Below are 27,280 nucleotides of genomic sequence, written 5' to 3'. Positions count from 1 at the left end.
TAATTTTTAAATGCATTACAAAAAATATAGTAATTTATTTAAAATATGTACCCTTATCAGTAAAATTCTTTCTTAAGATATACAAGTTATCACAGATTATTAGTTTTGTCAACCAATACATATATTGGCAACAAACAGAATACAATTTCAATTGAATGGATTCAATGAGTTTAAGTACATCAGTATACATACATATAAATAATAATACTATCAAGATTTTTTTAAATAAAAATCATAAAATGTGTAGGAGATACATATAATTTGAAAAAAAAACATTAAGGATTGAGGTCAAAACAGTGTTTTAAAATAAATGAAATAATAATAATAACAATAATATAAATGAAAATGGAAAAAATAAAAAAATAATAAAAATAATAATAATAATAATACTTACACATAAATCGAAAACTTTACTATTAGATTCTATACGAATCCATGGAAGTTTAATTTTATTTTCGACATTCAGATATTGACTCGTTGATATGAATTTCTTAATCAAATAAATTAAGGCTATATTCAAGGAGATGCTAGTAATAATTTAAGATCAACAACCACACTTCACACAGTAATCAGACCATCAATTCATAAAATACTGTAATTGCAACATTTGTAGGAATATATTATGCCCCACTCCCCTTTAAGTAAATGTTATCAAATATATTTAATACTTAAATATAAATTACAATTTTGTAGTTTACTGTACTTAAAAATATAATAATAACTTAGCTTGGTGTATTATTGGACAGAGGAATTTGAGCACGAACTTTATAAAGCTCTAGTTTTATAAAGTAAATAATTGTTTTGTAGTACTTAGATCATAGTTAATTGAGCTAAATCAAATCCGATTTCTGTTCTTTGTTCTTCAAGCACATTGTCAAGAGTTTTTAAAACATTTTCCGGCAAATGATCCAATAGCATACGGGGCATTACTCTCAGTTCTTTAAAATCTTCAGGTGTAGCCCATCGCATTTCATAATTATATTCATTACTGTTTGTGCCAGATTTTCTATTAACAATCAAAACAAACATGTTTATAGTATGTTAAGTATTTCAAATATAACTATGAAATATTTGTGAAAAGTGAAAACAAAAATTCTACTAGTTGCATATGACACATACTTATCAGCTTTTTTTTGTTCTTTACTTTTCTTTTTCTTAGTTATATGTAGTATATGACCAGGAGTATATAAACGAATTTTTGAATACCTTCTGACAGCTAATTCCTAAGAATAAGATCAATAGGTTCTCATTAATAACTTACATTACAACTTGAATACTTCAAATAAAATACATATTTCTTATAGATTGTATAAGTGTACAAGTTATAATTACATTATAAGTAGGCGAAACAGAAATTGGTTGTTCATTAGGATATGATGACGTTGTAGGGACTAGATGATGATTACTAATGGTATCAGTTGGGAAGCCATCATTCTGTGTAATCATAGACAGAACGGGTGAATGCATAGATAGCAGTGGAGAGTTACGCATTTCCGAAGTAGTCCGATGGCGCCATGTAGATTCAAGGTCCCTCGATGGTACACCAAATAATGCATAGCCAAATCCATTTAGAAATACTCGGTACTAAAAACAAAATATAATAAAATAATTAGAAAAATGTACGTGATTAAAATGATTATTAGATATTAGATTTACCCAAAATATATAAAGAAATATATTAAGAAAAGTAATTTTACATTTTCAATATTTATCTATAAAATTCATTAATTATTATTAAAAAAAACCTTACTTTTGGTAATCTACATGATTGTAGAACTTGTAACATGTTTGTTCGTAAATCTTCAACATTATCAATTGTCATGTGCATAACCATATCATCACCAACACCTACGGACAATGTGAACTCTTCAGCTATTCGTGCTGCTTCCCGACTTAATAATCCAGCTAAAATCAATGTTTAAGATTTAATAAGTAATTTTAGTACACTGTATACAGTAACTGTGTTAATTACCTGGTGTAGCAAAAGCATACACTTTGAGATTAGGATAGAGTGGTCGCATATAAAATGCTAAGAGCACTGCAGTACCTGCACCTAAACTATGTCCTAAGGATCACACATTAAACATTATTCATCAATGATAAGTTAATAATGCCAAATTTATTCATAGTTAAACTTGTAGAGTTCATACCTGTGATTACAAGATTGTATTCTGGAAAATTGGTATAAGCCTTTTCTATAACATTATGATCTTCTAATTCCTTTTTAATATACTTTGCGCTGCATAACATTCCTTTATGAGCCTAAATTGAAACAACATATATTTATAGGACCAGATCCTAGTTATTTCTAAGATTTATTAGTATTACATAGCTGTCAGATGGAACACCATAAGCGTCTAATTTTTCTACTATGGCAGTCAAATCCGTAAATATATCCCGCATTGACAATGATCCTCTTATAGCGATTACTATACTACTGGTTTCATGATCAACAGTAACAAAAAATGGTAATTCAAATATATGGTTGACAAACGAAGCAAACAAAATATCTTTAGAATGTAATTTTGACATGTATCGAATTGCTGCAAAGTTACACAGACAGCAGTTATCCTCTTTGACCACAGTTGGTTTAGTTCTATGCAAAAAATTAATTTTAATTGATTTACTACAGTTGAAATATAATATTGAACAATTTACCTAAAGCAAGCGCAGCAAAAAAACTTTGGCATCATTTTAAATAATCCTGTTATACAATAACGATAAATCAAGAATGGCCAACCATAAATAGCAACAGATAATTGGAGGTAATGCCTGGCTTTTTTAAGACACATCCAATTTGGTTTTCCAGTAAAACATTCATTTACAACTGAAAAACAAACATTAAATTGTTTAAATTATTTTATTTGAACAATTTTATTTTGACTTACTAGAGGTACAATTGTATCTTTGCTCAGCTAAAAGTGCAAGTCGTCTTTGTTCTCTAGACTCACGCTTTTGTTTTACTCTCAGTAACACAAAACCGGCAATAAAGTCTGATGGTACAATATCTGTATTTCTAAACATAGAACTCATCAATCCTAAAAATAAGAAGACGAATAACAATTTAATTTATGTCTTATTTATATAAATGTGTGATTTAAAGTTTTCATTACTAACCAGCGGCTTGAGAAAACGCTTCATGCGAATGTTCATCTCTAATCAACCAACAAAAGAACCATCTGAAGCGTCTCACCCAAATACGGGTTACTTTTCGGTGTAACACCACATCTGTATCTATATTACCATTAGCTCCTTCTTGAAGTTTTAAAGATCCAACTGGATCTAACACCATGGCTAGTACGAATATCAAACCTCCCAACATGACCCAATTGAATAGTACTCCAACTAAAATAATCAATACATTGTTTAATCATTAATACATTAGTATTTTTTAATAATCAAAATTAATAACACACAATGAATTATATTTACTTTCCACTACGGTACTCGTAAAGTGTTCATTATCGCATTGTATACAATTTGTATAGGTCCATATAGTTCCGAGCACATTTAATGCAATCTCTGGTAAGAGTAAAATGATTCTATAAAGTAATAAATATATTTTATATGAACTATACAAGTTTGGTCAGCTGTTTTTCATGATTCATACTTGGCAACTAGTAGATGTGGAACGACGCGTCTAGCTTTTGTGTCGTATATAGCACCCTGGGCACTCCGATTCACCAAAACCATCACAAGTAGAATGATTATGGAATGCATTACTACTATACCAATTAGGTAGACTCTGACCAACAGGCCGCCAGTCAAACATTTGAATGTCCATTGGTAGTAGCGACACAACACGCAACTCATCAATGCCAGCCTATAAATCACAAAATCAACTTAATCAGTAAATTATTAACAACTAACTCACAATAGGTATATACAAAGCCTAGGAATAGATCATTTTCAATCTTAAAGTAATAATTATGTATTCATTGGTAACATAAGCTGGATTAGCCATTAAGTATAGTATAGGTATCTGGTTGGTATATCGTATAATATTAAATGACGACGTTACTATAGATTGTTTAGTACCTACGTGCGCAGTTTTAATTAGAACGAGGAAAAGTTTCGTGATGTGCGTATCATAATTTTGACTTATTGTTGTCTTTTAACTTCATTGCAAAGCCGACGTCCGGCAACGACCATTGTGTTGTAAACACGATAAATAATTCATCTACCTATTCAAATGTTCATGGGCTAATAGATTCAGTGGCAATACCGTAATACCGCGGCTTATTTAATCGATCGTTTCGAACCGAAATAGTGTACAACAGCTTACAGCAGTTGAACCGTCTTTACAGAAACGTACGTGTTCAATCTCCACTGTTTCGAGCATCCGACGATAGTGAAATAGTAATATAGCCAAGTGCCCGAGCGACGAGCATAGATTAGTATACCGATTACCGAGGCGCCGAGTGAGCTGCTCTCTGCTCTCACCTAGAATTCCCACTTCCCACTCGATACATCCCAGGTTTATAAATTATATTATAGGTACCCCCACTATGTATATTAGCTACCGCCTAACAGTCTATCACTATACCGGAACCAGACGGCGTCGTCTTGAATCGTGTGTTACCGTCTCTTCCGGTTGACTACCCATGTCCGCAGCTATCGCGCATTGCTTTCCCACTATGGCACTATACATAGTACATACTGACATACTACATACAATTTCAGTACTATAAGATTTTAATTTTACACTTCCGAATTTCCCTTCTTGTATCCACATTATTCATAATATATATCTTGTATCTATGTGCTATAATTTATAATAACATGCACGCGTTTCGCTTTTCCTTTAACCATCTTAACTCATGACATTTTCCGGTATTTTTTTAATATTTGACGCCTGACTTTCTATAATTCAAAAAGTATAAGTGTAGGTATGTAACAATGTAACGTAATTCGTATGATACTGTTTACCTAATTCAATATATATATATAATATATATTAAAATATTATGTAACATAAAAATATGCAATAAGCGTATGTGAAGTGAAGCAATATATTTTATATCACGGCAAAAGTGTCTTCTAGGACGACGGGATGTTGAGTGGTTTTGGGCATAGTTCTTTCAGTATAGCCGTATAGGTACCTACATTTTTCAATCAGAGGATTAATATTATATTAGATCATCGAAGGGTGACAATATAATAAGCAGACAGCTGTTTCTTTTACATAGGTATAATATGAATATCGGAGTTGATGATTTGTGGTCCGCGACATAAGTATTAGCATTGAGTATCGTCAGTCTAGTTATACACAATGATAATAGGTAATAGGGGAAAATAATAACAAAACGGAGAGTTTTGGATTGAAAAGTTTGAATATTAGATAGACTTCATTTTCTTAATGACCCACAAGCCCATACTTGTGCCTAGCACTTATAGTTTTGTGTTAGTTTTGAAGAATTGGAGAGAAGGTGAGGAATTTCTATAGTTGAGTAATTTATCTTCGTAGTACATATGAGAACTGCAAGTAAGTCGCCTGTCAAAAATAATGTCAATAATTTTAAAAAAATTAAAAAAATTCTCAAATTTCTCAAATTTATAAATAACTCAAAAAGCATCAAAATATCCCAAATGTTACCATGTATGGAAAATGCTAATATAAATATTTTGAGAAAATGTCAAGTGCCTAAGGTTATTAGTTATTGAGTTAAATGAAAAATATTAGATACATTTTTCAGAAATTAAAATTACTGGGAATTTTGACCTCTTTAAAGTAGATTCATATTTCTATCAGAAAATATGCTGATGTCGTAGCATTTTTACTACCGAAATGTTGATGACAGACAGAAAAAAACACACATCATCATTGTAAATACAATGCAAAAAAATAGTTGTAAATGAATAAATATACGTAATAACTATTCAAAAGTTAAATTTTATACTTAAAAACGGATGTAACTATGTAAGTAACTACAATTTGGTTAAATGTTTTAAAAAATGTAGGTACATTGTATATAATACAACAAATAGCTTTTATCGTCAATGCCAACACAAAAATACATTTTTAATTAAGGGCGCTAGATATTTTTAAGCCTAGGGGTTACTTAAGGTAAATTCAGCCCCAACCGTCATCAGCCTTGTGGTTGACATTAACATATTAATTTTAATTTTAATATAATAGTAATGAAATCAGATATATTTTTAAACGTGTATATTTACTAGAAGAGTATAGTACTATAGTCACATCATCATCGAAAATGTCCATGATTCATTTTTTATCTCAGAACCAAATCTGAAAAATCTGAACCGTTTCGATTAGGCGTTAAACTATAAGGTGGCGTAATGACGTAATAATATTATGAAGAAAACAAATTGTCGGTGTGAGACAGTTTTTATTTTTAGCATAAAAATAATGTGTATCTGATAAACTATAGCTGTTTCTTATTATATTAAACAGAAATCAAACATGAAGATATAGTACGTATCAAGTAGTGGATATAATAAAGATTTTAAAATTAAACATATGCGTAGGCAATTATCTTAATATTTAAATATGTCAGCCATAGTGTTATAAATATATTTTTTTTTTAATATTTATTAAGTACTCACACTAGTGACTAGTCACACTGATACACTTCTATCTTTAACATGTTTTTCCTAACCTATATTGGTATTATAAATTGATTTGATTATATTTTGATAATCATAAATAACATTATATCAAGTTGCATCTATAATGTTGTTTAAGGTTTAACAATGTAGTTGTAAATTAAAAATATGTGTAACAAAAAAAAAGAACTTTAATTTTAATTTATTTTTAGAAAAATAAGTATTTATACAAATTAAATTCCAATGATCATTTGACCTCCAAATATACGAAGCTGTCAAGAATTCAGACCTTACAATTACATTTGTGTTATATAGAAGATACTACTGACTATAAAGCATAGACTTTGCAGCATAGGCACTGTTTATTTATAAGTACTTAAGTTATTAGAAATTTAGAAATTGTATTAAATAAGTCACACACAGTTAGTATAAGTCATTTAACTAATATGATACTAATACATTATAATGTTAAGTATTCTTTCTTAATATCTATTTAATAAAAACATTTAATTAATTAATTTCAACAAAATTAGATACTTATATAGTTATACGTTCTAGATATTATATATTTGTATAGTAGATACACTCGTAACATAATTTCATTGCCTTAACTGTTTGTTCAAATAGTCTAGAAATTATATAAATATTAATAAAACACAGGGTTAAATCGTATGAAAAATGTCCAAACAATTTAAACACACTAAGTGTATAATAGTTATTTAGTTATAGCAGTGAACCAGTGGCATACCGACGGAGAAACTCCCACCTCTTAACGAATTCTACGTACGCCACTGCAGTGAACCTAACCTTTATAATGTAATGACTAATGAATAATAAAAATATTATAACTTAAAAGTAAGATAGTAAAATACATTACTGTATCACTTAAAAATTAAAATTAAATATGGCCAAGGACAATTTAACATGAATAATTAATATATAATATTATTTCAAATTATAGTTCAACTATAACAATTTGTTTTTTAAAATAAGTTTTATATTTTATTACAAATCAATAAAAGTAATAAAAATGTATTCATGTACAAGTATAGGAAATTGTATAAAAACTTTTGTGTTTAGTAACTTGCAGAATTGCCTATATTTATAGATTTTAAATTTCATAGTTTCAATCACATAAGTACAATTGTGTAAATTACTATAGTGACTATAGTATATAGTACTGCGGACTAACTTTTAGTATAATTTACTACATTTTCTGGTAGTTTGACAAGATAATTTAGTATTTTTAAATGTGTAATATCATATAATTACTCATGTATTGCTCACGAACGTAAATGTTAAATAATTGTTATAAAAAGGGTAGGAAACAAGATTTTTATTTATTTTCATGTTCATTGATATGCATATTTATTTACTGAACGAATAAAAAATTAATTTGTTCTCATACTATCATTCTCGTAGCTACCTATTTGAATAATATCTAATACAACGAATAAATATAATGTAATTACCTATATTTTTAAATTTTGCAGGTAGTATTGAAATCTTAACGTTTATTTAAAATATAGTAAAGTAAAAATTAAAGAGGGGGACGGTTAAATATAAATGTTTTAGGTGAATAATCATATATCATACATTTTTCAAATAATAAAATGTCAGTAATATCTGACCTTGGATTTAGAATATGCATAGGTACTTTAGACATAAATGTATTATTTATTTGTGTATACTGTACTATGCTACGGTTTTGATTTTATGGTCAATAACATAATTGACAATCATACCTACTTATCTATATATAGATAACAATCTGTTTGTCTGTCCTTTATGCCTGCCTAAACAGCTGGACAGATTTTGGTGACATTTTTTGGGTGTGTTAGAGACATTTGAGTGATTCCATGGAAGATTTAGACTTACAATTGGACCCGGTAGGCCCGACCCGAAGAGTAGCTCAAACAGGGATTTTGAGATTTACGAAGAAATTTTTGTTTATATCTATGGTTGCTATTGGTTATAAAAGACATTTAAATATATTTAGTAAAAATTGGTATTTTTTTTTTGTTTATTGGTTGCCAGTGCAGGTTCATCGGGCAGATCAGGTATAGGCATGCATAAAATTGCATTTTCGCACATTGGCTACCAAAGTGGCTGAGTTGCACTTATAGCCGGTCATCGGCGTGTCCGCAATAAAAATAAAAATAAAACATATTATTTATAAAGAGTACCTACGCATCAAGCGGGGTCCGCAATGCACCGCAGGTATAGGCATAATATACTGCTCCCATTTCACAATCGAGTCACATGTAGAGCCGGTATTTTTGACGAGCAACAAAGTGCACGGGATCAACTATAGTGTATTATAAAAGCAAGAGTTCCTAAATTGTACACCGAAAAATTAAATTATGTACACTGTGTACAAAAATTTCATGTGACAACAATACATCGTTGAGATGATTTTTCAACAATTGCTCGTGGAAAGGAAACGTTGAGAAACTCTGCATGATTATATAAGTGCTCATTATGAGTCTTGAGCCATGATGACATGTACCTATTATCGATATACACAGAACTTTTTGAAATATTTATATTTTAAGTGGAGCTATATGGACTTTACAGCAGATGTAATTTATTCATTACTAATGTTATTTTGTAAAATAAAAAACGAGTCTTACATAACATTTTTATGAATTAGAAATTTAACAAAGGTAGTACTTTTTATAAAAGTGGCATTATTAAAATTTCAAATGTGGCATTATTAAAATTTCCTTATAGATTTTTAAAATACTTTAAAAAAATTCAAAGAAAATAATATACACTTGAGTGTTTTTATACAAATGTAGACTATATTTTTTTTCAGAAATTAGAAGTGTTTGTTAAATGCAATCATTTGTTATTGCCTATACTGTCAAATTTAAAGCAGACGACCAAGTACTTCACTTTTCCTCCTTCATTAGTATTTTATAACATTTTATTCTTGAAATTTTAGGTGATACGTTTTAATAACATATAATGATATCGTAGACATATATAATTCATCGATATTAACTAAAAACACATAATAATGTTTATGAACCAATTAATAGCAAAATCGCATACAGCCAATAAATATATTTTCAGTGACCACAGTTAAAAAATAATAATAACGGTTTACTAACGGTAGGTATTGAAAAATATAAATTTCAAATTAGATTAAAATGTTCAGATACTATTAGGTATTAGTGTTTCACTTAAATGTATAACGAATGTTTACCTAGTATTTATCCTGTAAAATAAGTGCACTTTTTACATTTCGATAATCCTTACGACATCTGTGGCTATATTGGGTTTTAATTTACTATATTGTATTTACAGTACAGTTAACTTTAAGTTAATTAGAAAACGAATGAATTAAGATTGCATAATATGGCATTGCACTGATTGAGGGATTCAGGCAGGGTGTTGGAAAACTCGGCTTTCGGTTATGAGGGTATTGCCATTTGCCACACATAAAAAATTGTTTGTTGTTTTAATAATTTTTACGTTGTTGACCGTACAAATGTAGACCTTACGTACATTTTGTAATTGAATTAATTCCAAAAAAGGGGTAATTTAAATGCATTTGTTGAACAACAAATTATCTTAAAATAGCAATAGTGATATTGTAATTTTAAAGAAGTTATATTGTTAATCTGAACTTAATTGGGCCAATATAAAACAATAATTTCTTAAAATAAGTATGATATGCATTATAATTTAAATTATTTTAAATTTAATGATATGTATTTATTATTTATTATTAATACAATTATTAATGTGTTATATAAGTATGCTACATTATTCCATATATTATAAAAACATGTTGCTGCACTATATTTTAATTATTATGCTCAATAAAAAAAATGTATTCAAAAAAATCTAACGTCTTGTTTATTTGCCCATAAAACCCCAACCAACCTAATCAATCTTTCATATAGATTCATTGACACACTAAAGTATGGTGTTATTTTTACATTATAGTTCTTGGGGATTGATATTAATAACAAGATTGATATAACAGAGGAAAAATGTTATTTTAAAATCGAACCATTTAGTTATTTCAACTTTTTATTTGGAGTTCACGTAATAAATTATTGGTATTCATTCTACACCTACGAAATAGTTGATATACCTATGAAATAGGGTTAATGTGTTATGAAAATGGTGTTAATTAAATAACTTAAAAATAGTTGATATAATAACACTAATAGAGTCACAGCTCATAAATAAGGTGCAGATGTGTATGAGGTTTACACCAGTGGTTGGTAAATCAAATAGGTACAGTTTTTTATGTGTATGTTCACTGTGTGAGAAACTTGAAACATTTCTTTGGGGTTAATTTTGAAATTATACAACACAACAGTGGTCGTTGTTGTTGTTGTGTACCTACTTCGTAATAAATATTTGGTCAGAGGCATCATAAGGACAAAGATAGCTAGTTCATGTTATACTTTTACATGCATGATGTCGGTAAAAAAAACAACATTATTGTGGACATTATACAATTTGTTATTACGGGCATTATGGATATAATATAATAGGTATACACATTACATGTATTATTATATACGATTGACATCAAAATTAGATGCAATTACGTTGGTAACATACCTACTACTAACATTTCTTATATATTATACATATCAACCTAGAGGCGTATTATCAAATGTACAAATTAGACGGCCACCTTGAAATATTCGTATAGTTTCCGGTGGATATGGCGTATAGTTAGTAATGATGTTAAATACATATGTAATGTTATAAATTGTAAGGGTAACATTTTAAAATTAATTTTCACAATAGGTCCAATAAAAATTGCATCCTAATTAATCGCATATTCAAGTATATAATATTACATTGTATAGCATTCCGTAAATATCCAACGTAATAATTGCCATAAATCCATAAAAATACACAAATCGTCAATTATTTCAAATATTTCCCAAAGTCAATCTACGTTTTATGTGTTTGTTACGAAACTAATTTATAAACTATTTATTTCGTTATGTGACAAGCACATTCAACTTATTGACTAAGGGAAATGATTTAAATAGTATAATGTATATATGTATTTTCCTGGATACATACATAAGACATGTACTATTATAATAATCTTGTAACACCTAATACAGAGCCAGTCACATAGAAGACCACTAATCGTTGGAAACAAAATATTTTTTTCTGGTTCTGATTTGTAAAAGAAAGATGCCTTTTATCAGATATTTGAACGTTTTTATTACCTGATTATGCGAGTAGATAATTGTATAATAGTTCTTATTAGTAATTACTTATAAGTTATAAATTATAACGGTGAAATAAGAGACATTGGTAAACGCTTGTTGCTATATGCCTGCATAAAAATTCGGTTTTTTATGATTGTTGATTAATTATAATAGATTATAAATATGTATAGGTACCTATTACTTGGGTTGTGGGTACTATATTTCAATGTCACCCGACCGATGATTAGTTGCACCGAATTTTATGACAAACGATATATTTAGTTATTAGTAAGGAAGCTTCCTATTATTCCTATTATTAGACTTCATGATGAACAGTATGATGCTTTTTGTTTTCCCATCATTATCGACGGGTTCGTGTATTTATTTAAATTGTCATTTAATACATATTATACTATGGTAGTTTTTAACGATTTCTATGCCACGTAGGTTACAACCTAAATACTTTATGAAAACCCGTGTACATCATATATTTCGTATTAATTCCATATATAATAATGTATGTATAGAATCTGTCAAATTTTAAATGTGGTTATTCACCTAACTTTTGATACCGGCAACAATTAGCGAAGCGAAGCGTCGTCACTATAATGATTGGGCGAGTGACAATCATACTATTTTTAATTGGCATTTTCTCACCAGATTCATTTTTAAATCTTAATTATTAGGTATGATAGAATTTGGAATCATTTATTTTAAAAATTTACCTTTTTTTAATTAACTACTCTAATAATTATGTTGCAAATAGGAAGTACAATATATGTTTACGAAAACACAAAGTGTCTCTTAAATGATTAATAATATTAAAATATTTGGCATTTATAATAAATAGTTATTTTCTATTCAGATAACTCACCATATTCCCCGCATCAAAAGTTCTAATAATCCCGGGAATACCAAATCGTCTGTACCGGCAAGCCATCTACGTCCAAACATTTGCATAGACGGCATCGTGGTAGTTCGACGCCCTAAAAAAAAAATTATTATTATTATTATAATTTGTATTTTTTTATAACTTACATAACTGTAGTGGGTATCGGGCACACAATTTAGGATGTTACCTATAGGTAACCCAAAATAGGTACGTAATTTTAAAGCCTGAAGGGTATAAATGTCTCAAGTTTCCTTGAAACTTGAAAGCTCCATAAAGCATACCCCCTATTTATCGGTTCTGTCTCTATATATACATCTTTGAGATTACGATTTATTGTAGGCGAAATCGTTTTGTAGCCTGAATTATGGTAGTTATTCCAGTATTTTTTTTTTTACGGTTGTTTTCTAAAATATAAAATGAACAAAAAAAAACTGTTGTGTTGTCTTAATTTGATTGTTTGGCATAATATTTGATAATCTTGGAGATCTTATTTGGGGTAGTCTCCACGAGGCATTCAAAGTAGTTAATTTTATTGATTTGTACGATCTCAATGACTATAAAAGTAATCGACTTTTAAAATGTTTTTAAACTAAATGGAAATGTGAAGCAAGGTCGTTTGTCTATAACACGTCAGAATGATTCTCAGTAACAATTTAAATATCGACAGCACAATCTGTAGCATCCGTGCATACAATATATTCAGGTACGTATGCGACTGCTTTTATGTGAGAAAAAATGCATTTAACTCATAAATGGTACCTATAATCTATATATTCTAATGGATTTTATCTTTTTATGTTTTAGTTATACGTATACTAAGTTAATGTAATATTATTTATTATTATTTTAACGTTCAGTAGAGGAAAAACAAATGTGTTAACATTTATACCTAAGTAAACTTGTTATATAGATATAAATTACCTATATAGTTTATAAATTACATACTTTATAAAGTTTGAGTTAGGTTAGGTTTTGCGATTGAAGATACCTTGGATGGCCTTGACTTCAGTTTCAGGAAATGAGTGTGCTTAGAAAAAATAAACGATTTTTAACATTTCGTATACTTAGTTATATATTTTACGATAAGTCATTAATCATTTCTTTTGTTACGAGAATATTCAAAGATGTTTAAGTTGTTGAACAATTAACCATTCGTTACTATGAATTGCATACCTAAATATTTGTTTTATATTATGAGATATTGTCAATAGAAATAATGTCAACTATTAATTTTAGATGATGAATTCTATTACTACAGTTGAAACTGCCATATATATTTTAATAAGCACGTATTTACATTCACGAATATTATAGGAACAACACCATGTAGTACAAAAGCCATTTTAATGTATTAAAGTTTTTAGAAAATGTAGTGGTCAAAAAGTTTCATATAACACCTTTATAAATCAGAATTCATGTATTTTAAACAGGTAATTTTTCTGTTTTATCACTAATTTCTCTAAGCATAAGAAAAAACCATCGAAAACCGTAGAAATATTTTGAAAAAAATAGAAGAAACTAGAAAGTGCTGTTTTAATCGAGCTCCAGCCATAAATATTAAATATTCGAAGATATAGTTACCATTGCTTTCGAAGATCTCACGTCAGAAATTTGTTATCATATGCCCAATTGAACGAAAAGAGAAATTCCAAACCCCAACAAATTATAGTAATGCTTAATTACACAAGTTATTAAACAGGCATTGTTATGAAACACCAGCTAGATCTAATTTTTGTTTTAGCTTTAAATGGCAAGTATTGATCATCAAAAATTAGTTATCTTAACAGTATATATTAAAAACATGGGTACGATTTTTCTTTACAAGCATTTAAAGTTCAAATTTTAATAACATTTATCAGACTGAATATTGCAAGTTATTTAGAAGTTAAAAATGTATAAAATATTATATTTTTATAGTTAAGGATTGAAAATTTAAAACAAGGTTCCATAATTGATTATAAATACTAGTATTCAATAGTTCCAAGTAAGTAATTAGCTCATAGTATCAGCTCATACTGTAACTAAAAAATCTAAAAAAATGTATAAACCGTTTTTAATTGACATTTTAAGTTCACGAAATTAGTTATTTAAACATATAAAACATTTTTAGTGGTTTTATTGCAATTTAAAAATAGTATTCCTGGGTACTTGAAACTTTTAGAATAGATACATTTTTATAATTACCTATTAAATTATTCTTACAACATTTAAAATATATGATTATCTTTTATACACACAATGATTTTATTTGCAATTATTTCGGCGAAAATTAATTTATCCTAATTGATTACTACTATACGTAAAATAATTTACTTAAATCAGAATAGTATCATAAAATAAACCTAGTAATATTATAGGCTGACAGACTTCAACCAGAATCGTTTTCGTACACAATGATTTTTTTTTATTTGCTTTTAGTCGGTAACTATGCCAGCTCGACAATCATACAATTATACTAGATAGGCTTATGACAAACATAGAAGAAAAAAATAATATATAGTGACATTAAGACACTTAAAAGTATAAAATAAAAAATGTACGAAAGTAATATTAACAACATAAAATTACGAAACCACCTTTCAATATTAAGTTCATAATTTTTTTAATGACCAATTCAGTACCTATAATCATCTTATATTATTAAATTAAAATTTAACACATCCATTACAGTGACTTATCTAGACATCTATAATGTACAACACAGTTCTATCCACTTGTACGTTTTTTTATTTATACATCTCTAATCTCTATTAATATTATATATCAAAATGGCCAATAAAATGTCAAGTTATAAAATTATAGTATTGTATAACTTATTTTTTGTAAATACATCTACATTCTACATAAAATATAAAATTAGAATTTATAACGATACATTTGAACAAGTACAATAATATGTTAATAATTATTGAATGAATAAACTTTGTGTAAAAAAATAGAATAACTAAATGTTTAATTGGCAGAATTTACTTTTAGTACCACATAATAACTAAAAACTATTAAATATAACTATAGTACATATTATTTTTATTTCAGAAAATTGGCCAAAACAAATAAATAAATTAAAACTAACAATATAATTTATTACAAATTATCTAAATTTGAATCATATAACAAAGCAATAGGTTGTAATTATTAATAATTTTTTGTTAATGTTTATATTATATGTACATAAATACTGCACAATTTATCATTATTTACCTCTAGTTGTAGAACTTTAACTTGTGTCATAATACATATTGTGTGGTGCTATCGTATTCATCTCCTTTAAAATGGCTGCATCTAGAAACAAGTTAAAATTAAGAGCAATTTTAAAATTTTATTTTAACAAATTTTGCATTTATTATCAAAAGCTTATAAATAATATGATTAGATCCATACCATTTCTTTCATATTATATCCATACAATAATATTGATTTACATTATTTATACCCAAAAATTACCGACATTATATGTTATTTAAAAAAAATATTTACATATAGCTACGTATATGTAGACTGAATTATAGTATACATATGTAAATACTAAAAAATAAAAATAAAATATACTTCTACAATTTTTCGACCACGTGCAATAAAAGGGAAAATATTAATTCCGTAACTAATCTTCCTTAAACTATGTTTACTTTCTACCAACGCGTGAAAAATGTTATTTGTAATAATTTCCGACACACTTAGTGCTATTATATGCGATGATCTATATACGGAGAGATCAATTTAACGTAAAACACTCATAAACACTAACGTTTTTTATAAAAATTATATTTACTACTATTTTTAAGTTTTTTTACTCTTTTGAATGACAACATATATTTTTTATATCATATTCTGAACCTAAATAATATTCGGAATAGATACTAAGATCTATAAAAAAAAATTAAATCAAATTTTAGTTGTTTATAGTAGTAGTTTATTAGTTATAAGGTATAAATGTTTAATGTAGTGGAGCAAAATTTTTCGGTGTGCCTAACCCCTTAACACACCACTTTGCTCAACTTAAAACTGATTCATAGTTATATAACAATAACACATAAAATATTTGTTCGAAATTCGATTTCTATGTATCGAGAAATTAAAAATGCATGCCATCATAAAAAGAAGATAAAAATATTGACAATACAATTTTTTTTAATGAGTGTTGTTAAATGGATCACACGGTATTATACATATATATTCATAACATCCAAAACTTCAAAGTTATTTAACTGTAATTGAATAATAGATATAAATCGATAGGTATGCTAAATTTGATTAACATAAAAATCCTAGATAAAAAGTTTTGAAAAGAAATTAAATTAAAATTATACGCAAATATTAAAAAATGATAATAACACAAAAAGAATCATCACTGGGCGATTTCTTTTATCTAGTGTCCATGTGATTTGAACATAATTTTTTATTACAGATACTAGTCCTATATAAGTCTGTGGTAACTTCTACTCCGACTATTCTTATGGTAAAGTAATAAAAATTAAAAATAAAGTAAAAATGTATTGTATAATTTTTAGGTTAATAGATTAACAAATTAAAGTACCAAAACTATTATATAATTCAAAATTATGAATTAACTGTTTTTAATTCTACAATATTATTATAAAATGTTATTTAAAATAAACTATACAATTTTGTATTCTTGCAATACTTTTGTTGTCAATCAATAATAGTTTTAGCAAATTTAATACTTTTAAGAAACTCAATTTTTGTTTTTTGGTTTCCAAAGTACATTACAACGATAACCATATACAGTACAATAAAATCGATAAGAATTAAAATTATAATTTAATCGACATTATGTAAATATTATTAAGGAAATAATTTATTATTTTGGAATATTAATATATCATTATAGCTCATTTATATTCAACTAAAAATGTACAAGTAATCGCTTATAATATTCATTTTCGAGTAATTAATATTCGCAGTACCTACCTATGTATATAAAATATGTTTTTAATGTAATTATTAGTTTTTATTAACATGATAAATAATGATGAATTAGGTACGCATTTTGAAGGCTGTATTTCAGTATATAAATATATTATTCATCAGAAATGAAAAAATACTAAATATTATTACAGTTCTTTAATAGTATAAACATTTAAACTTATTACACTGTATGAAAAATATAATGAGAAATTAAAATTATCATCTAAAAATAATTGTTTTTCTATAAATATCTTAAATAATATTTTAACACCGTCACACAATTTTTAAAATCATTTTGATTATTCAATTATCTTTAATATGCAATTACAAAATACAATTTTTTAATTTAGCATGAGCATAATTATTTAATCATACATAGTTTACACACGTTGTATCAGTGGTATATTATGTTTAATCAAATTGTGTTTACTTTAATACTGCAATCATGAATGGAATTTAGTTTCAGGAAGCCAGGAAACAGACACATGAATATTTAGCGAAAAATAATTTTATTTTAAAGGATGCGCGGGGCAATATTGGTTTTATAAAGTGTGTTTGTTTTTATGTCTGCATGTTAGAATGACGCACCGTCACTGTAATCACATAATGAAGCAGACAATTTGCTTCAATCTTCAACATTGAGGGTGATTTAAGACATTTTAATGTAGATGTTCTTGGGGAGTCTAAAATTAAAGTATAATTATTTGTTGAATTATTTTAAACAAAAGTAAATAAATGTTTGTATTGTGATTCAGAAAGGAATGACCGTAGAAACTTGAAAAGTTCACTAAATATTTATAAATTTTTATAATCTTCTAGGCATGATAACTAATTTTCAAAATATTTTGGTTCTTTTCAAAAGACATCTGAAATATTCGACTTTTTTTAGTGTTATATTGATACAATTTTTATTTGTCGATTAAATATTTAATATATACCTAGTTTCGTTATTATCATCAATTTTTCTTAAAGCAGTAAAAAAATATCATTTTTTTTTCGATAAGTATTTGGTGTTCAAATATTGATAAAATTCGTCAAATTCAAGAAAATATATACAAACTGTTAAAATATTAACCTTAGAATAATATTTAAAAACATCAAAAATACACTAATATGCCGCAATTGTTTTTTTTTTTTATAGTAAGAAAAAGAAGACCCTTGGCCACATGGGCCATTGGGCTTACAGTAAATGACACAATTGTTTTTTCAAGCATTCCAAGTTTGAATATTGACGAAAATCGTTAACGGTTTTTCCTGAATAAATCTTAGTTATTATGATGGATTAAAAATATTAATCGTAGGAATTAGAAAATTTCCACCATTAAGTTCAACATTTTGTACATACATTGACATTTTCTAAATTATTGTGACTTGTTTGAAGTCGTTTAAGCCACGAATTTATTCATATACGGTTTGTCGGCGTGACGCCATTGCCATTAAGTTATAGATTATATTATTATGCAATGATTTTACTAATTTCTACAAAATATATATCTAGATTATGAAAATACTAATACTAATATAAATATAATATTAAATTAACTAGATATCCGATAAAACTGATGCTGATCTTGTCTCTTACCACTCAGAATCATGTTTCGTGTATAATGATTCATCATTGACTTACAATGTAACATATCCATTACGTAGTGCTTACTCAATGATGAGGTACATTTGAGAACTACTGTACAGTATAAGTAAGTTCACAGGTTTTTAAGCGATTATATATCAAATATTTGTGTATCGTAATATTGTAGAATGTAAATATCTTACAAATATATTGATTTACTTAAAATCATTATAATTATAATCATAATCATTATTATTATTATACGTAATTTACTGTGATTAACATTTAGGTTAAGGTACATCAAAAATATATCATATATATTCATCGAAACCAATTTAGTTATATCTAATAACTAATAATACAATAAATTACATTACTTAATTATTTTTACTACATTTGTTTAACTATCGTGAAGAATATTAACTTTTATTAGGCAGTGTAAAATACTGATTAAATAAATTGTATATATTATTAACTGTGTGGTGTACTATGACTTTAAAAATAACTATGACATTAAAATATAATATAATACACAATTTGATAAAGTATTGTAACTGAGATGCATTGAAATGTCTAATGAGATTAACTTAACAGTTAACATCGTTCGAAACGAGGTTCGAAGTGTATTTAATGCTCTATGAATAACTGTATAAATCATATTCTATGATGACTTGGGTCTTGGTCATTAATTATAAATTGTCTTTAAAAATTAGTAATGAATTACAGTACAAATATTTTATATTATTATTAATAAGTATAAGTTAAACTAGTAAGCAACTCTATTCTTATTAGGTATTATTAGAATAGAAATAAAAACTATAAACCTATTATAATATTATAATATTGACATAATATCATGGATATAAATAAAAACAAAACCGGTGTGCTTGGTAACTTGCTATTATACTGTATATCAAGTAAGTTTTGAAAGGCTAAAGGCTACCAGGGGGGGGGGGACGAAGAGATCTCTCCTCTTGGTCTTTTTTCAATGTTGAATATCTAATAACCATAAATTATATTTTTAATAATTAATTAGTGTATGTTAAAAAATGACAAATCATTTGATAGTGGCGGTCAACCTAACCTAACCTAAGAAAATAAAGATCCTTGGGGGGATTTATCCCCCATATCCCCCCCCCACGAGAACGTCCATGGACCACTGCAGGTCTATACCGTATCATTGAGTATATTTCGAGTACACAGTACGAGTAGGTCACTAATTGGATATAAAATAATGGCATACATTATTTATTTAGTTATTAGAATATAAACATATTAATATATTATATTATTAAGAGGACGCTACACCCGCATGTATTGTCTCCGTCTTACAAATGTAAAACAGCAAAAACTATTTCGTAGAGACCGAAAAGGCTACAGTTATAACCACGAATTAAAATATACTCTGGATACCCAACGATACATGATAAGGAGTTCCTAACTGAATTTTCAGAAGTGTAAAGCACGATGGAGAAAAGATAACTTCACTACATTACGGTGGGTATACTAGCGCTCCGGGGGAATTTAATATATACTAATGGATTGACTTTTTTAATATATAAATAATGTATAAAAATATGATTTAAAAATTTTAGGCTCTGAGTGAAGTGATAAATTATGTATTGATTTCATGTGTGTCTGTCATCACGTTTTGGGGCAGAAAAAGAGCTTTGATTTTCTTCAACAGCATCTCTTCCGGTAGGAAAGTGAAACTAGTTGATACTTTGAGGGGGCAGCAGGAAAAAATTCCCAATAGTTTTCAAAAACGGCCGGAGAAACAAAAAAAAATTAAGGAAAAACGGGAATTTTTACGGAAACTCGGTTTTCAACAAAATCGATTTTAGTTTTAGATATAACTCTAAAAAAACATATCGTAGATACATGACATTTTCACTGAATGTTTATATCCACGTTTCCTATACACCATAAAATGTACAATGTTCAAAATATTTTGACTCGTGTTGAACTATTTATAGGCATATGAAATGTTCGAGTTTTATGTTTTTTTTAAACTAATGTCGATAAAAAATATTTTTTTTTATAAGCATTAAAAGTTCAAATTTTGACAACAATTTTACTATTCGAAATTTCTAAATAATTGTATAGTTAAACATTTTTTAAATGTTCAACTTTTATAGCTAAGAGTTGTACATTTAAAACAAGGTTCCGCTTAAGTATGTTATTCTGTAACCAAAAAATCTAAAAATATATACTTAGTTTTTTTTCTTTAGCTGTTATGTTCAAATGTGGATGAAGTCACATATTAAATAACCAAGAATAATGATTCAAGTTATTTCGTTGTAATTTAAAAATATTAATTGTGGGTACTCGAAATTTTTAGAGTATATTATTATATTTTATGAACACAATGACTTTTCAAATTTTGGCAAAAATGAATTCAATCTACAGTAGTACTAATGCTTAATAGTAAATTAAATTACTTTAATCACAATAATATTATCAAATATACGAAATTACTAAATATTATTATAGGCTGACAGACCGTCTTCGCTCAGAATCATTTTCGTACACAATGATTTTATATCATTGAATTCAAATTGAATACCATCCATTACAGTGACCCATTACTGTATAGCAGAGTGACACCCACTCACCCACTTTTTTAAAATGATTATTTGAAAGTATTTAAACATTAGTAAAATTCGTGATATTTACAGATTTTACGTTAAATTATTTGGTAAAAATTGTCACTAATATGATAACACGCGCTGGGTGTAGTTTTCAACATCTATTCTGTTCAGTCAAATCAGTTTGAGTCCAAGAAAAATCGTTGTTTATGTGGGTCGTTGGGTATCCAGTTTATTTTAACTCGTGGTAATAACTAAGAATATTATGTATAGGATACCACATAGGCTCATTATTGCTATGTTAATTTAAAAGTGAGTTATATCTATGTAAAATATTACAATTTTGACATGCTCATAGTTGGCTTTTTAATTTAAATATTAATGAAAACCTATGAGATGCTAAAAACAATATTCTTACCTTTAAATTTGATAATAAGTCAATGTATTCTACTATTAAAGCTAACAACATAAAATTGGTTCTGCTGAACGATGTTTTGCTACCTACGTTTGCAACACGGAGAAAGACACGTGGTTTCGGCGTCCTCTTCAGATATTCAATTAAATTATATACCCGTGTCCTATATAAAGTTATTAAGATATCAATTATAATTTAAGACCTAGGTTCAGCTACACGAGGTCCTTCCAAATTGCACGTCATTTTAAGTGCTAGAACAACAGTAGGTTTATTTGATATTTTATTTGTGAATGTATGTGTAGGACTGTAGGTACCGAATAATACAAAATAGCAAGCAAAAACAAGTTGACCTTGGATCTGAACATTTAATTTTGTTTGCAAAAAAAATGTATTATACTAAAATTTTATCACAACATTCGTGTTGGGTACAAGAACATAAAAATATAAATAGGTATTTGAAAAAATAACATTCATGCATTTCTTATTCATTGATGTATCTAAGTGATTTTTCAAAGCATAATATTCGTAAAATACTGAACGTAGTGTTCCACTATCATATGGAATGAACATAAGAAAATCGATCTTTTAAAGTTGATAAAATGATAATAATAGTATAATATATACATCGATCAATTATAAAAAAAATTATATGTACATGTATGTTGATGACATAGTTGCATCACGTGTTCGCGAGAGAAGGGTGTGCTACTGTGAAAGTTGTTCAGTCAGTGTTCACCTCCAAAGGACACGCATTATAGTACAAAGATCTTCTACATATACACACAAAAGACGAATATATGTACACAACGAAAAAAGTATTTAAAGAAAATGTAATGATAATAGTGGATATTATTTAATATATCTAAATACACAATATTAAGTAGGCATTAAAAAGAAATAAATCAAAATTAAAAATGTGACTAATTATGACGGATTTCATAATTATATAGAATGCTATTGTACATTTTGTAAATAAAATACAGCTATGTTGGCCACTTTCTCGCCACGTCATACCAACATATAGCGATGGCTTGTTCATCTTAATGGATTTTTTCAATCATACCTACAAAATAGACTTAGAAATGCAGATTTAATTAAGTTTTAATTAACTAATGGTCGTAAAATTTGCCTACTAGCCAAATCAATTTTTACTACAATACGTTTTACTTCAATTTAATTAAATTAACATAATATATGATAGAGCCTACAATGCGATAAACCTTAACATAATACACGGAAGTAAATTATATTATATTGTAACAAAATTAATAAATATAATAAATCTAATCTACAATTCATAACTGATTCATAATCATTTAATATTATTTGGCAAAGTAACTAATTTGTTTTACACAAATAGGTTTTTCTTATCTGTAGTGTAGACATTTATTCAATTTCTTTAAATTATGTTATAAGTATTATTATATTTCCATTTAGTTTATACAATACTATAGTAAGTATTTAAAATCAACGATTTTATGTATATATATAGTTGATAATAGAATCTTGATAACTCGAAAACATAAACAGCATTGAAATATTTTTACATTTAAATAATAATTTAAAATGTTAATTATTGCTAATTATATTTAATTTATATCCACTAGTCGATGACTTGAATTTATTTTTATTCCCTGGGCATTCGAGGTCAAGATTCTAGCGAATAATGTATTTATATTAACTTGTTACAACTCTAGGCATGTAAATAAAATTGCACACATTATTCCCGTATAAAATTTCCAAATATATCAACTTATTATAAAACCACACATAGCCAGTACAAATAATATTTTTTTTTGCGGCTTTTCCAAAATATGGATTTATGTTAAGTGTAGATAATGTTAATGTTAGTGTAACTCATTTTACCTATAAATATTACTATAACAATTATAATAATTTGAAAGGATAGTTAGGGAGTTAATTATAATTAACACATATTAAATTTTAAGATAATGATTTTACTAACATTTTTAATATTCTTTTTTTTATTATTTTGTGTATACTATACTCTAAGATTTATAGACTGAAAAATTGACACAATCATGATGGTAGAATGTAATTGTTTTACATAATTTATAATATATAAGCATTTAAATAACAAAGAAATGTGAAAATTTCTAGATAGTTGGAACTCCACTAAGAATTTTTAATAAACCTACATTACTAAGTAAACAAAAAAAAATCAAAAATATTTCTCAGATAAAATCTTAATAAACCAATTTAAGTTGGTATTTCTGTTTTATATAGAGCAAAAACGGTTAAGTTATCCTATGTACCTAATTTTTTTCTTAGGACTATCAAGTATTGTAGCCTCATAAGTCTTAAGTAGGGCCCGGGATGTTGATGACTTAGGCATTTCAAGAAAAATCATAAGACGATGCTTTCCAAGCTAATGTTTTTCAATAACATATAAATTAATTTTAATTTTTAATTTTTTGCGTTTTATTTGTTTATAAGGCATTGTGAGAAAAGTATGGGCTAAATATTTGTTATTATTAATGTTTTTATATTTTCTAAAACTAAAACGTATGATTATTACCATTAAACTTAATTTAATTATATTTACCTTACAATAAACAATGCTTTAAATTGTTTTCTAGATGAAAACCAGTTTTAAAATCAATAAATAATATTATTAACTTGTTAAAAATTGTATGATCATTTTTTAAAATTATTTATGTCATTAAAATATCATTTTTATTGTGTGCGTAGATAATTAAATGTTCATTTTTTTTAGAACTATTGTTATATTATTCATATATTAAGTTATTGTGTTATTATTTTAAATAGTTAAAAATTATTAGTACATTTGGAATCATATAAGGTTGTAGAACCTTCATATTGGTTTTCAGTGAATATTTCACTCTTTGACAAATTATTAATATAAAAATTACATTGATTAGATAATAAATTATCTATCGTTAATCTTTAACTTTGATTAAACAAGTATAAATCAACATAATAAACATAATATACCTACTTATGTGAGAAAATTATAATTACATTTAAGGAATTACAAATTAATACATACCAATACCATAATATATTTGAATGTAAATATGCAACGTGCAATGTTATTAAAAGCCGAACATTATAATCTGTATCAATTAAAAATTTTTTTGGTATACGATTTCCTCGAGAATTTCTTATAAGCAGGGTGCAGAGGTGTAATACGTTACTAATAATAATCATTGGTAGTAAACAATTAGTATCTTAATTTAGATAAAGATAATTAAGTTTAAAAAAATATAGGTAGGTAAGTAGATTCAAAATAATATGTTATTCTCACAAAAATACATAAATATTATAAAATATATTAAAAAGATAAGACATACCAATATTAAAATAGTTATGCATGGTAATATTAATAGGTACAATATTTATATAATCATTTATTCTGTAGTACAATTATCAAAGTAAGGTTAGATTTTATTATTTTTTTTTTTTTTTTAATTCGAAGTTGTATCACAAAAAAATTTTGATTTAATACATACATTTTTCTAATATTTGATCAACCATCATACTATTAGAAGAGATTAAAATATTCTATAGCTGTACAATGTATGAGTATCATGTAAAATATAATTTTTATAGTGATTTTATATTCATAATTTAGGATTTTTTCATAAGTTATGAAGATAAGAAAAGATAATGAAGCATAAAATATGGTATCTTGTATGTATAATTGAGATGTGTATAATGTTTGTATCTTGATACAAACATTATAATTGTTGTGTAATGCGACAATGAGAATATATTTTGAAAGGATTTAGATAATAGAAATAAAATTTGAAAAATGAAATGTATATTAGGAAAATTAATTTATTAATATCATTAGAAATACATTTACTGTTTAAAAAAATGTAGGTGAGTAATTTGTTTCATTTTAAACGTAACTATGCAAACACATTACAGTATCATTTGCTACCAATAAAATAGATATTTTATTTGTACAGTTAGGCACTTTACTAGATCAGAATATAGAATATTATTCCTCATAAATATTGTAGTGTTAGCATTTAACTATATAATTGTAAATTTCATTTGATCAAACAGAAACAGCTATTAAATTTTATCAATAAATGTTCTGTCTATTGATTCTAATTAAGTAAATGTTCTACATGCACACATATAAAATATATTGAGGTATATTTAAGCTCTAGGTTTCCTGGACTATAATAGTAGATTGAAACCTTGATTATAACAATAATGTAGAACAAATATTGTAAACAAGCCATGTTTAAACATAAATTAATGTAGGTACTTAAAAATAGGTATACATAAATACCTAGTGTCTGTCCATAACACATCACTACATGGTTCTAAATTCAATAATTTTAAAGAATTGATACAAATAGAAGAATATGTAGATCAAATCATTTTCCTAGCACAAGGCTTTAAGTCTATACCCATATTTGCTAGACAATAAATAAATATTAGTAGGCACTATATAGGTATAGACTAAAGGTGCTTACTGAATAACATAGTAATATGTAACTTGACAATTGTATGCAGCCAATCATAATAAAATACAATATTGATGATTAGTGATTACCAACAAATTAGGCTACCTACTCACCGAAATAGATAAGTCCACTGTTCAATGTTCCCCAACAAAGACGCGGGCGACGCGTCAACAGTAATAGGCTGTTTGGTGTTATTAACTATTAGCCTACTCAGAATATTGAACACTATTATATTAGTATGTCGCGAAGAAAAAAAAAAGCTATCGATGCGACCTACTTCGGGAAAAAAACGCATTTATTGCACTAAATTTCACTGGGCAAAAAAAAACGCTCATAGAATGTGCAGAAACTGATCGCAAACAGTCGAGCAGGAAAATCGTCTGTACATTTATGGCGGCCAAGCCGTATGAAAACCGTTTTCGATTATTTAAATTCTTGAATCGCTCAGCAATGGAAATTTTTTCGTTATTGTAATCGTGAGATTGATAAAAAACGCGAACGGCTAGTGATAACGAACTATCGGCGAAAACGTCGTCGTGACAACTGTTGCGCGCGCAATTGCAAACTGCGGAGCGACTAAACAGTAAACAGTAAAAAAGTGAAAAACGGAATGTAACTCATAAACCGTGCACGACCCAACACCGGGGTGGAGGTAACA

General features: G+C 27.0%; 1 protein-coding gene across 1 annotated transcript; it reads right to left on the bottom strand.

Moving 5' to 3' along the window:
* Positions 1–731: 731 nt before the first annotated feature.
* Positions 732–27,280, bottom strand: LOC111029391 (sn1-specific diacylglycerol lipase beta). The gene is made up of 15 exons (XM_022308368.1): positions 26,736–27,280; positions 15,859–15,939; positions 12,640–12,751; positions 3,611–3,823; positions 3,433–3,542; positions 3,118–3,345; positions 2,889–3,038; positions 2,659–2,827; positions 2,329–2,596; positions 2,151–2,262; positions 1,973–2,065; positions 1,751–1,905; positions 1,333–1,584; positions 1,120–1,223; positions 732–1,006 (listed from the first exon to the last, which is right to left on the bottom strand). The coding sequence occupies exons 3-15, from the start codon at positions 12,732–12,734 to the stop codon at positions 811–813; spliced, it is 2,145 nt and encodes a 714-aa protein (XP_022164060.1). The 5' UTR covers positions 12,735–12,751; positions 15,859–15,939; positions 26,736–27,280; the 3' UTR covers positions 732–810.

The sequence above is a fragment of the Myzus persicae genome, unplaced genomic scaffold (genome assembly GCF_001856785.1).
Source record: "Myzus persicae strain clone G006 unplaced genomic scaffold, MPER_G0061.0, whole genome shotgun sequence".
In the NCBI taxonomy this organism is placed as follows: Eukaryota; Metazoa; Arthropoda; class Insecta; order Hemiptera; family Aphididae; genus Myzus; species Myzus persicae.
This window is presented reverse-complemented; position numbering and strand designations above follow the sequence as displayed.

What these genes read in the sequence shown, in the direction of transcription:
- LOC111029391 (XM_022308368.1), bottom strand. Translation starts at nt 12,734, where the DNA reads ATGCCGTCTATGCAAATGTTTGGACGTAGATGGCTTGCCGGTACAGAC. An exon ending in AGCGTTTTCTCAAGCCGCTG is followed by an intron (nt 3,039 to 3,117) that starts GTTAGTAATGAA and finishes TCTTATTTTTAG; the next exon opens with GATTGATGAGTTCTATGTTT. An exon ending in GTATGCTTTTGCTACACCAG is followed by an intron (nt 1,906 to 1,972) that starts GTAATTAACACA and finishes CATTGATTTTAG; the next exon opens with CTGGATTATTAAGTCGGGAA.